The sequence below is a fragment of the Peromyscus maniculatus genome, chromosome 1 (assembly GCF_049852395.1).
Source record: "Peromyscus maniculatus bairdii isolate BWxNUB_F1_BW_parent chromosome 1, HU_Pman_BW_mat_3.1, whole genome shotgun sequence".
In the NCBI taxonomy this organism is placed as follows: Eukaryota; Metazoa; Chordata; class Mammalia; order Rodentia; family Cricetidae; genus Peromyscus; species Peromyscus maniculatus.
In genome coordinates, this window is record NC_134852.1 from 165,100,009 (window position 1) to 165,114,708 (window position 14,700).

General features: G+C 37.8%; 1 protein-coding gene across 1 annotated transcript; it reads left to right on the forward strand.

Moving 5' to 3' along the window:
- Positions 1-13,532: 13,532 nt before the first annotated feature.
- Positions 13,533-14,461, forward strand: LOC102927790 (olfactory receptor 5B3-like). Its single transcript, XM_006995036.2, has one exon. It carries the CDS (start codon positions 13,538-13,540, stop codon positions 14,459-14,461), a length of 924 nt encoding a protein of 307 aa, XP_006995098.1. The 5' UTR covers positions 13,533-13,537.
- The last annotated feature ends 239 nt before the right edge of the window (positions 14,462-14,700 follow it).

Genomic DNA, 14,700 nt, shown 5'->3' on the forward strand with positions numbered 1-14,700 from the left:
CTCATTTAAAAGAGGTGATAGTTCATCAACTAGCATGACCATCCAATTTAAACTAACTTATACCACTAACAAATATTTTTCATTTAATCAGATATAACTTACCAAAAGGGAACCTCCCCAAAGTTAGGCTTGGGGAAGGGTTTTTGTTTTTGTCTTTCAGAAGAAGGAAGGCTAAGGAATCTGAAGAACACTGGACAAATAAGATATCTGAAGAAAAAGGACAAATCATCTATAAAAAAATGTCCCAAGAAAAAGAGTAAATTGGCATATTGGTATATCACATACAAAATTTCCTAAGTCTTCCTAAATGTTTGTTTCTGCTATGTTCTACAGACATTTAACACAAATGATCTTTTTGTAGTTACAGTTCAATTAAAAATTAGGTCTGGAAAACAGGACCCCAAGAAAGACATGGGGATCACCCAATGACGGAGAAATGGATGAGATCTACATGAACAGCCTGGACACGAGTTGGGGTAATGAAGGGCGAGGGTCAAGGGAAAGAGAGCTTGGGGGAGCAGGAGATCCCAGATGGATAAAGAACAGAGAGGGATAACAAGGAATAGGAGACCATGGTAAATGAAGACCACATGAGAATAGGAAGAAGCAAAGTGCTAGAGAGGCCCACAGAAATCCACAAAGATACCCCCACAATAGACTGCTGGCAATGGTCGAGAGACAGCCGGAACTGACCTACTCTGGTGATGGGATTGCCAAACACCCTAATTGTCGTGCTAGAAACCCCATCCAAGGACTGAGGAATCTGGATGCAGAGATCCACAGCTAGGCTCTGGGTGGAGCTCCGGGAGTCCAATTGGCAAGAAAGAGGAGGGTTTATATGAGTGAGAAATGTTGAGACCAAGGTTGGATAAAGCACAGGGACAAATAGCCAAACAAATGGAAACACATGAACTATGAACCAATGGCTGAGGGGTCCCCAACTGGATCAGGCCCTCTGAATAGGTGAGACAGTTGGTTGGCTTGATCTGTTTGGGAGGCATCCAGGCAGTGGGACCAGGTCCTCTGATCATTGCATGAGTTGGCTGTTTGAAACCTGGGACTTATGCAGGGACGCTTGGCTCAGCCTGGAAGAAGGGGACTGGACCTGCCTGGACTGAGTCTACCAGGTTGATCTCAGTCCTTGGGGGAGGCTTTGCCCTGGAGGAGGTGGGAATGGGGGGGGAAGGCTGGGGGGAAAGCGAGGGGGGCGGGAGCGGGGAGAACAAGGTAATCCGTGGCTGATATATAGAACTGAATTGTACTATAAAATAAAATAAAATTAAATTAAAAAAATTAAAGCTAGCTTTGGAGTTGGAGAATGGCTCTCTCCTTCTCTAAACACAAGCACCTTGTTAAAAGGAAAATGCAAAATCTCTGTATCATGTCAGAAGAAAGAGCCATCTTCTGATGTGGGACAGAAGAAAACCAAAAAATTAAGGGACTATTCTATTGCCACTAATCTCAATTCTTTGGTTTTATTTTGAGTCTTTATACTTTTCATAAGGTATGAATTTTATATCAAAATTTATAAGATTAATATAAATATATATTTTAAACTTTTGTTATGATATTAATGGTCATATAGAGTTCTAACTAATTCTAGAAAAAAGGCTTCATTTAGCTGCCTATACATGTTTTTGTGTTGGAGTCTTTATCAGTTTAGTGCAGGGAATCATGACCAGGCCTAACAGTGAATTTGGAGTTTCCAGAAAGATGATGGGGCCCCACAAAGATGATTCCACGTGGACAATAATAATACCAATAAGCTGACAAACATCTCCAAAAGATCAGCATTGGACTACGAACTGCTCAGGACAATTTCGAGATGGCTAGCTGAGATGATCCAGCCTCACAGACTATTTGAGCAAAAACTTGAGACAAGCCCTGCACTTTTGCATTATTCAGAGACTAGACAACAAATGATACAGGTACCTCTTCCAGAACTACAATTAACTCAAAAATTTTCTTTTCAGGATCCCCTAAAGATTCCTTCCCCCACAAACAGCAGGAAGTAATTTCAAGAACCTAATGCCCATATTCCCAAAAGGTGGGGTGGGTGGTTTTTGGTCTTTCAATGGGTTTTGGGTTTTGGATAACAATGAGGATAACAATCCTCATTGTTTAGGAGGATTTGTTACAAGTTGTTGTTTTTAATAGTTAGGAAAAGGGCTAAACAAAGGAGATTAGATTTAAGGTTCTTGTTTGGAAAAAACAAAAAGAGGATATGGATAAGCGGCAGATTATTGAATCTACTCTGAAAAAAAAGATATATAGAAATAATAGAATAAAGGGTATATTATTGAATCTACTCTGAAAAGAAAAAAGAGAGAATGTAGATATGATATAGATAAAAAGGTAGATTATTGAATTTACTTTTAAAAGAGCTACTAGTTTCAAATACTTTACATTGGATTGGATTTTTATGTATTGCATACAAATTATATATATTGAGACTGATATTGTTAGAAAATGCTGTACATATATTTCTAATCTTGTTCAGGATATTGTACCTATACAGTTCATTTAACAATGTAATGTAATTTGCTAATCTTTGAATGTTATTATTACCAACTATTAGGATATAAAGAAATGAAAGTTAGTAGTTAGACATTACAATCAAACTTGTAGTTATATTTGGTATATTTTCAAGATCAAGCAGAGATACATTTTCGACAGGTCATCTTCAAACCCTTCAGAGATGTACAGAATATGGCATTTAAAATGTTATAATAACTTAGAATTTTTTCTTTTTTTAAGACAATGAGACATGTTGACTCCTGGCAGTACAATCTACTACAGAGAAGATATGGGCACTGAAGAAACTACACATGGTATTCACTTTCATTGTGGCAAAAGTTAGCCACTGGGCAGCAAAGTGCCCTCACATCAATTGCTAACAGTATGCTATCTAAAATGGACAAAAGGACACAAAACAAAGGACTACCAATCCTTGCCAAGGCAAGTGTCATTGCAGCTTTGGCAACAGGTGTCCTCTGAGGTCAGGACAATATGGCACCATCACTAAAGTTGCTTTGCAATGTGGAAAAGGTACAGTGCCCCTTTCAAGGCAACTGAATAGGCAGTGGCCCAATGGCTTCTGGTGTGCAGTGGAACAGTAGCTGAAACAGTTAATCTTGAAGGAATAACTAGACTGATAGAGTCTAACCTTTCAATGGTAGACTTGCATTTAATAAAGGAGATAAAGCCACCTTTACAAGTCAAGAAGAATGGGAAGCTGAATTCCCAAAACACCAGTAATTTCCAGAATTTAAAATCCTGAATCATGACAAGACACTGGCGGAATTCAAGTTTATCTGGTACATGATATACTCAACACCAAATGTGAGGTTGAGCTGTAGGCCTTGTGTACATCCTATTTCACAAATTAGTCTGTCAGATACGCTAAGCCTGTAAGCCAAAGATGATGCCCCAATGTGCAGAGAAACCTAAGGTGACTGTCCAGGTTTCTGTCATAATAAATTTTTTGGAAGTTACTTGTTTGTACTTCCTGTTTTACTAGGTAATATTATTTCCTTATTGGGTCTCTGAGGGAGTTGAAGATTAGACAGTTGTAGTAACAATTTTCCTTGTTAAGAAATTCCATCCATTTGCCTGCAAACCTCATGATGTCATTGTTTTTCTCTGCTGAGTAGTACTCCATTGTGTATATGTACCATATTTTACTTATCCATTCTTCAGTTGAAGGGCATCTAGGTTGTTTTCAGGTTCTGGCTATTACAAATAATGCTGCTATGAACATAGTTGAGCATGTGTCCTTGTGGTATGATTGAGCAGTTCTTGGGTATATGCCAGAGTGTTATAGCTGGGTATAAAGGAAGATTGATTCTCAATTTTCTGAGAAACTGCCATATTGATTTCCAAAGTAGTTGTACAAGTTTGCATTCCCACCAACAGTGTAGGAGTGTTCCACTTGCTCCACATCTTCTTCAGCATAAGCTGTCTTCAGTGTTTTTGATCTTAGCCATTCTGACAGGTGTAAGGTGGTATCTCAGGGTTGTTCTGATTTACATTTCCCTGATGATTAGGGATGTTGAGCAATTCCTTAAATGTCTTTCAGCCATTTGAGCTGCTTCTGTTGAGAATTCTCTGTTTAGCTCTATAGCCCATTTTCAATTGTACTGTTGGTTATTTTGATGTCTAATTTCTTGAGTTCCTTATATATTCTGGATATCAGTCTTCTGTCAGATGTGGGGTCGGTGAAGATCTTTCCCTATTCTGTAGGCTGTCATTTTGTCTTGTAGAAAAATATCATCCTGAGTGAGGTAACCCAGACTCAGAAAAACAAACATGGTACGTACTCACTCATAAGTGGATACTAGATGTAAAGTAAAGGATAACCAGACTGCGACTTACAACTCCAGGGAGGCAACTTAGTAAAGAGGACCCTATAAATGACACAGGGATCGCCCAATGACAGAGAAATGGATGAGATCTACATGAGGAAACTAGACATGAAGGGGTTAATGGAGGGCAAGGGTTGGGAGAAAGAGAGCTTAGGGGAGTGGGAGGTCCCACCTGGATCAGGAACAGAGTGGGAGAACAAGGAAAGAGATACCAAGATAAATGAAGGCATGGGAATAGGAAGAAGCAGAGTGCTAGAGAGGTCCCCAGAAATCCACAAAGACACCTCCACAATAGACTACTGGCAATGGTCAAGAGAAAGCCTGAGCTGACCTACTCTGGTGATTGCATGGCCAAATACCCTAGCTGTCACGATAGAACTCTCATCCAGTGACTGATGTAAGCAGATGCAGATATCTACGGCCAAGCCCCAGGTGGAGCTCCAGGAGTCCAATTGGCAAGAGAGAGGATCGATTATATGAGCAAGAGATATTGAGACCACCATGATTGGAAAAAGCACAGGGACAAATAGCCAAACTAGTGAAAACACATTAACCAATAGCTGAGGAGCCCCCATGGAACTGGAATAGGCCCTTTGGATAAGTGAGACAGTTGATTAGTTTGAACTATTTAGGAGGCCCCCAGGCAGTGGGATAGGGACCTGTCCTTAGTGCATGAGCTGGCTTTTTGGAACCTAGGGCCCAGGCTGAGACATTTTGCTCAGCCTTGGTGTAGGGAGGAGGGGACTGGACCTGCCTCAACTGAATCTACCAGGCTGAGCTGAATCCCCAGGGAAGACCTTGCCTTGGAGGAGATGGGAATGGGCTGTGGATTGGAGGGGAAGGCTGGGAGGAGGGAGGACAGGGGAATCCGTGGCTGATATGTAAAATTAAATTAATTATAAAATAAAATTAAAAAAAGAAATTCATTAAGAGGTGTAAAGTATATAAATTTGAAAGATATCATAAGATAGTTTTCTCTTGGTAATAAAAGATAGGATAGAAAGTGAATTAGGTATTTTTGGACTCACCAAAATAGATAATGAAATATTTTCTCTGAATTTGTCAAATGCAAATGGAGTAGACAATGTTGATGTATTGATTGCTTGTATATATTGTATATAGCTATTATACTTATTGTATATAGTTTTTCTTATGTTATAACTTTTTAAATTATTATTTTATTTTTTTATTAGACAGAAAAGGGGAAATGTGATGATATTTTAATTTGTGCTGAAATGTGGTGATATTTTATTTGTGCTTTAATAAATAAGGTTTGCCTGGAGATCAGAGGAAATTGCAAGCCATTTTACATAAACAAAGAAGTCAGGCAGTGGTAGTATATGCCCTTAATCCTATCACTTAGCAGGCATGGTCTCTATGTGTTCAAGGCCACACTAGGGAACAGAGCCAAGCATGGTGACCTACAACTTTAATCCCAATACCAACCATAGAGACCTAGAGGTCTGTACAGTTAGACAGAAAGTGACAGAGCTGTGTAGGAAGAGGAAGTGAGGTAGCTGGGCTAAGCGAGCCAATGAGAGGGTAGAACAGCAAGGCAATAAAGGTAGCGTAGACAGGAGCCAACTTGCATTAGGAAGCTCCCAGGTTGGTGAGGTAAGCTTAACTGTGACTTTCCCTATTTGCCTAATCTTTCTCTAAGGCTTTCACCCATATATTAGGCTCCATGTTTTTTCTTTTTTTATTTAATAAGACCCTTTAGAAATTCACCTACATCTGAGGGAAGGGATTTGATGGATCTTATTTAGAGATGTGTGTTCTAAGGTCTGTCTCTCTGCCTAATGTCTGGCTGTGGGGTCTGTAATTGTTCCCACTGCTGAAGGAGGAAACTTCTCTGATGTGGCTCAAGAAGGCAGAATATCATTAGGAGTCATTTTTATCACTACTTTTTGTTTGTTTTAAAGACCAGTAGTATTTGGCTTTACTCTAGATTTCTGGACTATATAGTCTCTGGTTCTTGACAAGCCAAGCAGGTCGTATATGGGTTCCATCTTGTGAAGTGAGCCTTAAGTCAAATAAGAGATTGGTTGCTTACTCCCATAAGCTTTGTTCCACCATGGTCCTAGAATATTTTACAGGCAGGACTGCAGAGTAGAATAAAGGTTTCATGGCTGGGCTCATGATTACATTTCTCTTTTGGTAGCCTTCTGAGTACCTTCCTGTAGCAAAGACACTAAAACATGGGGGTGAAGGTTTATATGTAGGCACCAGTTTGACCTCTCCATTTTCTGTGTATTGTGTGAGTGTTGTCGTCAGCAATGGGGCCTTGCTGTCAGTTTATGGAGAGCAACCTAGTGTCTTTGCAATGGCCTGGGTCGTTTGGGAATTTTCATGGCACCCCTTTGGTCAACAGCCCAATTGGGTGTAAACTTGTCCTGGTACTGTAAGCTTCATTTGGTGACAAGAGATGGCAAGCTGTGACTCTGTCTCCCCTCATTATTTGGGGAATTCATTAAAGTTACCTTCATATATTTTAGGAGGCTTCCACTGCACTAGTTTTCCATACCACCCCTCAAATGTCTCACAATTCTAGCTGTCCCTCCCTGCAATCTTTCCCTCAACTCCATCTCCCCTCACCTGTCCCACCTGATCTTTGCATTTGTTTCATGATTCCTCTGCTATCTGTCCATCCACAAAATCTATTCAATTTCCTCTCTGTAAGGGAAACCCATGTATTTTGCATTCCTAAATTCATTGAGTCATCAATCACAACTTGGTTATGATTTTTTTAGTGGCTAATATCCACCTATAAATGAATACATACCATATACATTTTTCTGGTGCTAAGTTACCTCACTCTGGATGTTTTTTTTTCTGGTTAAATCCATTTGCCAGAAAATTTTATGATGTTGTTTTTTCAACAGCTGAATAATACTCTATTTTGTAAATGTATCACATTTTCTTTACCTATTCTTCTGTTGGGAGACATCTAGTTTCTGGCTATTATTAATAGAGCAGCAATGAACATGGTTGAACAAGTGTTCTTGTGGTAGGATGAAGCATGTTTTGGGTGTATTGCCAATTTTGATACAGCTGGGTTTTGAGATAGATCAATTCCTATGTTTCTGAAGAACTGCTAAACTGATTTCCATAGTGGCTATACTTTGCACTCCCATCAGCAAGGGGTGAGTTTCCCTCTTATTCCTTGCTCTCAATGGCATGAGCTGTCATTTGTGATATTGATCTTAGCCATTCTGACAGGTGTAAGATGAAATCTTAGATTAGTTTTGATTTGCATTTCCCTGATGACAAAGGATGCTAAATGTTTCTTTGTTTCTCAGCCATTTGCATGTCTTCTATTGAGAATTCTTTGTTTAGATCTGTACTCAATTTTTTTAGTTGGGTTATTTGGTTTTTTGATATATAGTTCTTGAGTTCTTTATATATTTTAGATATTAGTCCTCTAGCAGATATGGGATGGGTAAAAATATTTTCCTATTCTGCAGACTCCTGCTTTGTCAGTAAGATGGTGTCATTTGCCATGCAGAACCTTTTCAATTACATGAGGTCCCATTTATTAGTTGCCAGTCTTAGTGCTTGCAATATTGGTATTCCTGTTCAGGAAGTCATTTTCTGTGCTGATGATCCCAGTTTCTTATCTATTGACTTCACTGTGTCTGATTTTATGTTAAGGTGTTTGATCCATTTGGAGTTGGGTTATATTAGAAGGTTCATAGATAGGACAGAAAAATGAGAGTTTATTCCTATTATATTTTAATTAATTTCATTTTTCACCTTCAACATGCTTAAATTTTCTACTAAAAAGCAATAGATGGGGAAGAAATTCTGTCAAAAACATTCTGTGCAGCTAGCTTTATCTTGATACCAGGGTCAGATAAGGAAATATAATAGTTTTGTCAACTTGACAAAATCTAGAGCCACTTGGGAAGAGAGTCTCAGTGAATGATTATCTAGAATAGACTGACCTGTGAATGTCTGTTGGGGATTTTCTTGATTTACTGGAAGTTCTGGACACTGTGGGCAGAGGATCCTGAATTTTGTAAGAGTGAAAGTGAGTTGATCATTAGCATGCAACATTAATTCATTGTTATCTGCTCTTGATTGTGATTAATGTGAGAAACTCCTTCAGGTTTCTGCAGCTTTGAATTCCCTGTAATGATGGACTGTAACCTGGAAATGTGACCCAAATTAATTACCTAAACTTTAAGTTGCTTTTATCAGATATTTTATTATAGCAACAGGCAATGAAGCTAAGACAGGGCACAATGAATGGAAGACAGGTCACAATGAGTTGAAGGTGGCACAATGAATGGAAGACAGGGCACAATGAATTGAAGACAGAGCAGAATGAATGGAAGACAGGGCACAATGAATGGAAGACTGGGCAAAATGAGTGGAAGACAGGACACAATGAATGGAAGACAAGGAAGAATGAATGGAGGGTGGCAGAATGAATGGAAGACAGTGCACAGTGAATGGAAAACAGGGCAGAATGGAAGACAGGGCACAATGAATGGAAGACAGGACACAATGAGTGGAAGACAGGGCACAATGAATGGAAGACAGGGCAGAATGAATGGAGGGTGGCAGAATGAGTGGAAGACAGGGCACAATGAATGGAAGACAGGGCAGAATGAATGGAGGGTGGCAGAATGAGTGGAAGACAGGGCACAATGAATGGAAGACAGGACACAATGAGTGGAAGACAGGGCACAAAGAATGGAAGACAGGGCACAATGAATGGAAGACAGGGCACAATGAATGGAAGACAGGACACAATGAGTGGAAGACAGGGCACAATGAATGGAAGACAGGGCAGAATGAATGGAGGGTGGCAGAATGAGTGGGAAACAGGGCACAATAAATGAGGAAGTGGAAGCTCACTATCTCTCATGAGTATAGCTGAAAATTCCTCAACATGGTACTTAGAAATTAAGACAAGAAGTGCATTAGAAAAAGTTTTACTGTTATCAAATGGGATCTGTCCCAAAGATTAATAAAAAATAGATTGTAGAATTAAAGCCTTATATCCATAGCCACATGATGCTTGAATTTTTCCCAAGAGAACACACTGAGACAAGGGTCTGTTTTCAATAAATGAGATTGGGAGACCAATTTATCCATATGAAAAAGAAAAATACATATACCTGAACTTGTCAGCTACAAGAATATCTTTAAAATAAGTGACTTAAATGAAACCACAAACTATGACAATACTAGAGGAAAATATAGGGTAGACACTTGAAGACATTTCATTTCAATGTATTGAGTGTTTGCATTTTTTCTTGTTTTGTCTCACAGATGACCACATGGAAAACACAAACAAATAGAAACCAACAAAAAATATGATTGCCTCAAGGAAGAAAGATTCTGTTTGGCAAAAAAGTCTACAAAATAAAAAGAAAAATGTACAAAATAGGAAAAAACCCAGCTAAAATTGTGCATCTGTAAAGCTATTTCTGATTTATAGAGTAGACAAATAATTGCAAAACTCAATAGTGAATAATTCCTGAATGTAGACTGGTGAGATGCCTCAGTTGGTAAAGGAGCTCATTTCCACACCTGAGGGTCTTTGTTCAAATTCTGGGACCCACATGCAAGAAGGAGAGAACTGACTTCTATAAGTTATTCTTAGAGGTCTACACACAAACATCATAGATGAGTAAATAAAGACATAAATAAAAACAAAAATGTGTTAAAATTTAAAAATTAATTTCTGGTCAATAGAAATTAGCAGACATTTTTGTAAAAAGAGGCACACAACATTCTGTAGAGTACTATAAGTGTTGTCACATAAAAGAATGATCAAGGATCATCACCTATTATAAGTTACACTTGGCCACAGACAAGAAGTTGAGATGTGCTATTGGACACAAGGGTTAATATTGATGGCAATAATATATTATGTTTTTGGAAATAGTAGAAGAAATGAAAATTCTATAAGGAAGGATTTTAAAAGTTTTTAAAACAGAGAAATAGTGCTTGAGAGGACAGGCATTCTTTGCCTAGCTTTATCTTTTACTGTAGACATTATATATAGAAACATTGCATGGTACCTCAGTAATACTCAGTAATGAGTTTTGTGTTTTCATTTATCCACTATAATGGAAATTTGACTTCTAAGATACAGAAACTAGTTTGTTCCCCAAGGTTCATTAATTGTTTTTCTCCTAAGAAGACAGGATGAGGATCTTCAGATACACTCTCAGGGAACTCTCCAGAGCTCTCTGAGTGTCTATAATCCTCTCTACATCTCTGTGCACTAGTATCTCAAATCCCAATGTGGCACACCGGGTGGCACATTGCTTGCCATTATCCATTAGATGCTGTTTATTTCCTGAATGGCAGTCATTGTTAACACATGCAGGTCTTCTGCCTGACCTGAAGATCAGCTATGGGACTTCAACAAGTTGAAGAAAAACACTCAAAGATAAAAGTTACATTGATTGACTCTTATCTGGCAAATTCTTCATGTGTTTCCTTCTGTTTTTATATACAGACACAATCTGTAAACTGGGGGAGAGGAGTAATCTTGTCTGGTTTGCCTAGAGTATGTATTCCTAATAAAGAGGTAAGTGACCCTTGAAGAGAAGTAATGCATGGTGAATTCAGACCTTGGTCTAAGCAGAAGTTCTCTCTTCCTCTCTTCCTTTAGAAAAGATTAAATATTGATCACCTTCTATGACCAAGCTCCTGGAAGAGGATTTGTGAAGTACTGAATAATGGACTTTTAAGATTTTAGAGTGACCATTTTATGTAAAACATTCCACTACTAAAAACTGGCTACCTACTTTTCATTAACATCTTAGTGTGATGAATAATTCCTGAAAAAGAAATGGCCTATGAATACCACCTATGAGTTACTTGAAAACAGTTGTTTAAATATAGTCTTGAGTGCTAAAATAGTTTAAAAGCTAAGGTTATTCTTCTAAAACTAGTTTTGAAATGCTGAGTCTAGGAATAGTTGTCAAAATAGCACAGGAGATTTAATGATTCATATAAGTTATAAATATAAAATGTAATTTGGTTGATGTAACTTTATTTTGTTCACTATATGTTTGATTTACTTGGAGATTAGAAATAATCATAAAAGACACAAACCCAGAAGATAAAATAATTTTTCTGCACACTGATGAAAGGCTAGAAAGAAATGCATATTCTTTCAATCATATTTCCACCCTATACCATGAGGTCCAGCTCATTGTTGGATATAATCTTAACTGTTACGCTTTGAGTGTTTTTCACACTGCTTAAAAATTGCAATTACCATGTAACTTCTTAGATATTAAATTTTCCTATAAACACAGTAAGAAACAATACTTTCAATTCTATTTTACACACACACACACACACACACACACACACACACACACACACACACTCCATTTGTAGATAATATAGCAAATGTTAAAACTTATCGTATGGCATATGATTGGCAAATAAATGTTTTCAAGGTAGACGTACATAATTAAAGTGGCCAAAGGCTCAAGAAATTAATGATAGGAAATAACAGAGTGGATATACTTCCAAATATTCCCAGCCAATCAAGAAAGTTTAAGTATTGTTGGACTATAAGAATACTATGTCTATGAAATAAACAACGCCCATAAACTAGGAACTAGGGAATCTGGACTTCTGTTCTTATTGTGGGATGATATTCTGAGAAAAGTAAAACTAAAAATTCCAAAAGAGGAACACATTATCTAAATTTATGGATTACAAGAATGAAACTTTTGAAAAGGATGTTTCATGTGAGATTGCATGTCCCGCAATGTTTCTTAGTGTAAAAACAAACCGATTCATGAGAAGGCACAGGCCCAAAGGCAGGATGGAAAATTTGGAAAGAGAATTTTTAATACTTAAACTTACCCAGAACTAAAGACCTGGGTGCTATTATCACATAGTAATGATAACATGATTGTAGTACTCACTAAACCATGCTAAACAACCAGCATTTTCTTGCCTTTGATATGCTACTTTATTTTCCCAATAATACCCCAAGTAGGGCTCATTACAGTCTTCATTTTGTAGGTAGCTATGTGGTGTGTAGAGGAGTTAGGTGTTTTCTAGGTAGTCAGCAGGTGTTCTGGTATGTATTTCTTCCAAGAACTTGAACTCTGTTTTAGTTAATGATATTTCTTCATTCCAAACTGCTTCTGAGATTGAACACTCTCTCAACATACCTGTGAACTCAACAAATCCAGTATGTACAGCATTTAGCAATATTGATTTAAGATAAGGTCTTCTTTGGGCTAATCATAATTTTATGCTTCTGGATATATCTATATCAATGGATCTATATGTGCTGTATAAAAGCATGAGGATATGTGTGCAAAGAAGAGTTAAAATGCAATTCAAGCTCATTACTTCATTCAGAACTTTTAGCATTCAGAAGAAACATTTTATAGTTGGGAAGCTCACTTGCTTGATCTTTAATGAGAGCAACTATATGGTGACCAAGATAAAATTAACATACAGTGTGCCACTAAATTCACTGTCATTAAATAAAAGAAAACAATTATTCATTATAGTTAAGTTAAATTATTTTATATAATTAGCTTGCAATGGGTGAAAAGTTTACCTGAATTGAAAGCAGAAGTTGGTAATTATATTATTTAAATATGCATACAATTTATATCTCTTGTGCTTCACAATTTAGAACGATATAACAATTTATCAAAGTCATTATGTTATTGACAGAGAACAGGCTGTTTCTATAGTATCTCTTGGCAGGGAAGCACAGTAGTAGTTCTACAGAGCCCAAGAAATGTGAACAGGCATGTAGATACATTAATATAAACCATTTTCACACAGTTACTAAACTTTCTGCATCTGGTTAACAAATACATGTAATTTTTATTTTTGGTGGAAAATAAATTAAGATTTCACAGATTTCAATTCCTTTATTGCACTATTCTTAAAGTTTTTTTTTTTTAAAATAATTTTGTGTGTTTGGGTGCATTGTCAACATGTGTATCTGTGCACAATGTGTGCCTCATGCCTGAGGTGGCCAGGAGATGGTGTTAGATTCCTTGTTACTGGAGTTACAGACAATTGTGAGCTGCCAGGTAGGCGCTGAGTCCTTTGGAATAGAAAGCCATTGCTTGTAACTCCCGAATTATCTCTCCAGTCCCTTATTCATCTCTTTTTTTTGTAATTGTTTAAGGCCTTCTATTGATCAACTGATATCATTGATGGAGAACAGGACAGAAATGACGTGGTTTATCCTGTTGGGACTGACCAATAACCCACACCTGCAGCTTCCCCTCTTCTTTACCTTCCTCTTCATCTACACCATCACCTTGGTGGGGAATCTGGGGATGTTTCTGTTGATTCTCTTGGACTCTCGGCTTCACACCCCCATGTACATTTTCCTCTGTCACTTGTCCTTAGTGGACTTTTGTTACTCGTCAACAGTCACTCCAAAAGTCATAGCTGGATTCCTTACAGGAGACAAGATTATGTCCTACAATGCTTGTGCCACTCAGATGTTCTTTTTTGCAACCTTTGCCAATGTGGAGAACTACCTTTTGGTCTCAATGGCTTATGATCGCTATGTAGCAGTGTGTAAGCCCCTACACTATGCCACCACCATGACAACAAGTGTGTGTGCATTTCTAGTCATTGGCTGTTATATATGTGGATTCCTGAATGCTTCCATCTATACTGTAAATGCATTAAGTCTCTCCTTCTGTGAGGTTAATGTGGTCCATCATTTTTTCTGTGACATTCCAGCAGTCATGATTGTATCTTGCTCTGATAGACATGTCAATGAACTCATTCTTATTTATGTAGCCAGCTTCAATATCTTTTTTGCTCTTATACTTATCTTAATATCCTACATGTTCATTTTCATCAATATACTAAAGATGCATTCAGTGGCAGGATATCGCAAAGCTCTGTCCACCTGTGCCTCCCACTTCACAGCTGTCTCCATTTTCTATGGGACAGTCATATTCATGTACTTGCAGCCCAGTTCCAGTCACTCCATGGACACTGACAAAATCGCATCTGTCTTCTACACCATGGCAATCCCCATGTTGAACCCTCTGGTCTATAGCCTAAGGAATAAGGAGGTGAAGAATGCATTCACAAAGATTGTATTGAGATCAAAATAATATTACAGTTTTCAGTTTAACTTTTTGGAGTGCACACTATCTGGAATCACTTCTCTCGTCTTAACCCTATTCTGAGTCATATTTTCTCATTCTACACTGAATTCAAGAGCTTGAATTGCTGTCTTCACCTGTGCATTGTAGTGTGTTGGGATCCAAATGTCAGTGTCTTGTTTGGAAGAGTGAAACCCAAATAAAAGGTGTATGATACATTCAAGATATCTGGTGAAAAACCCAAATGA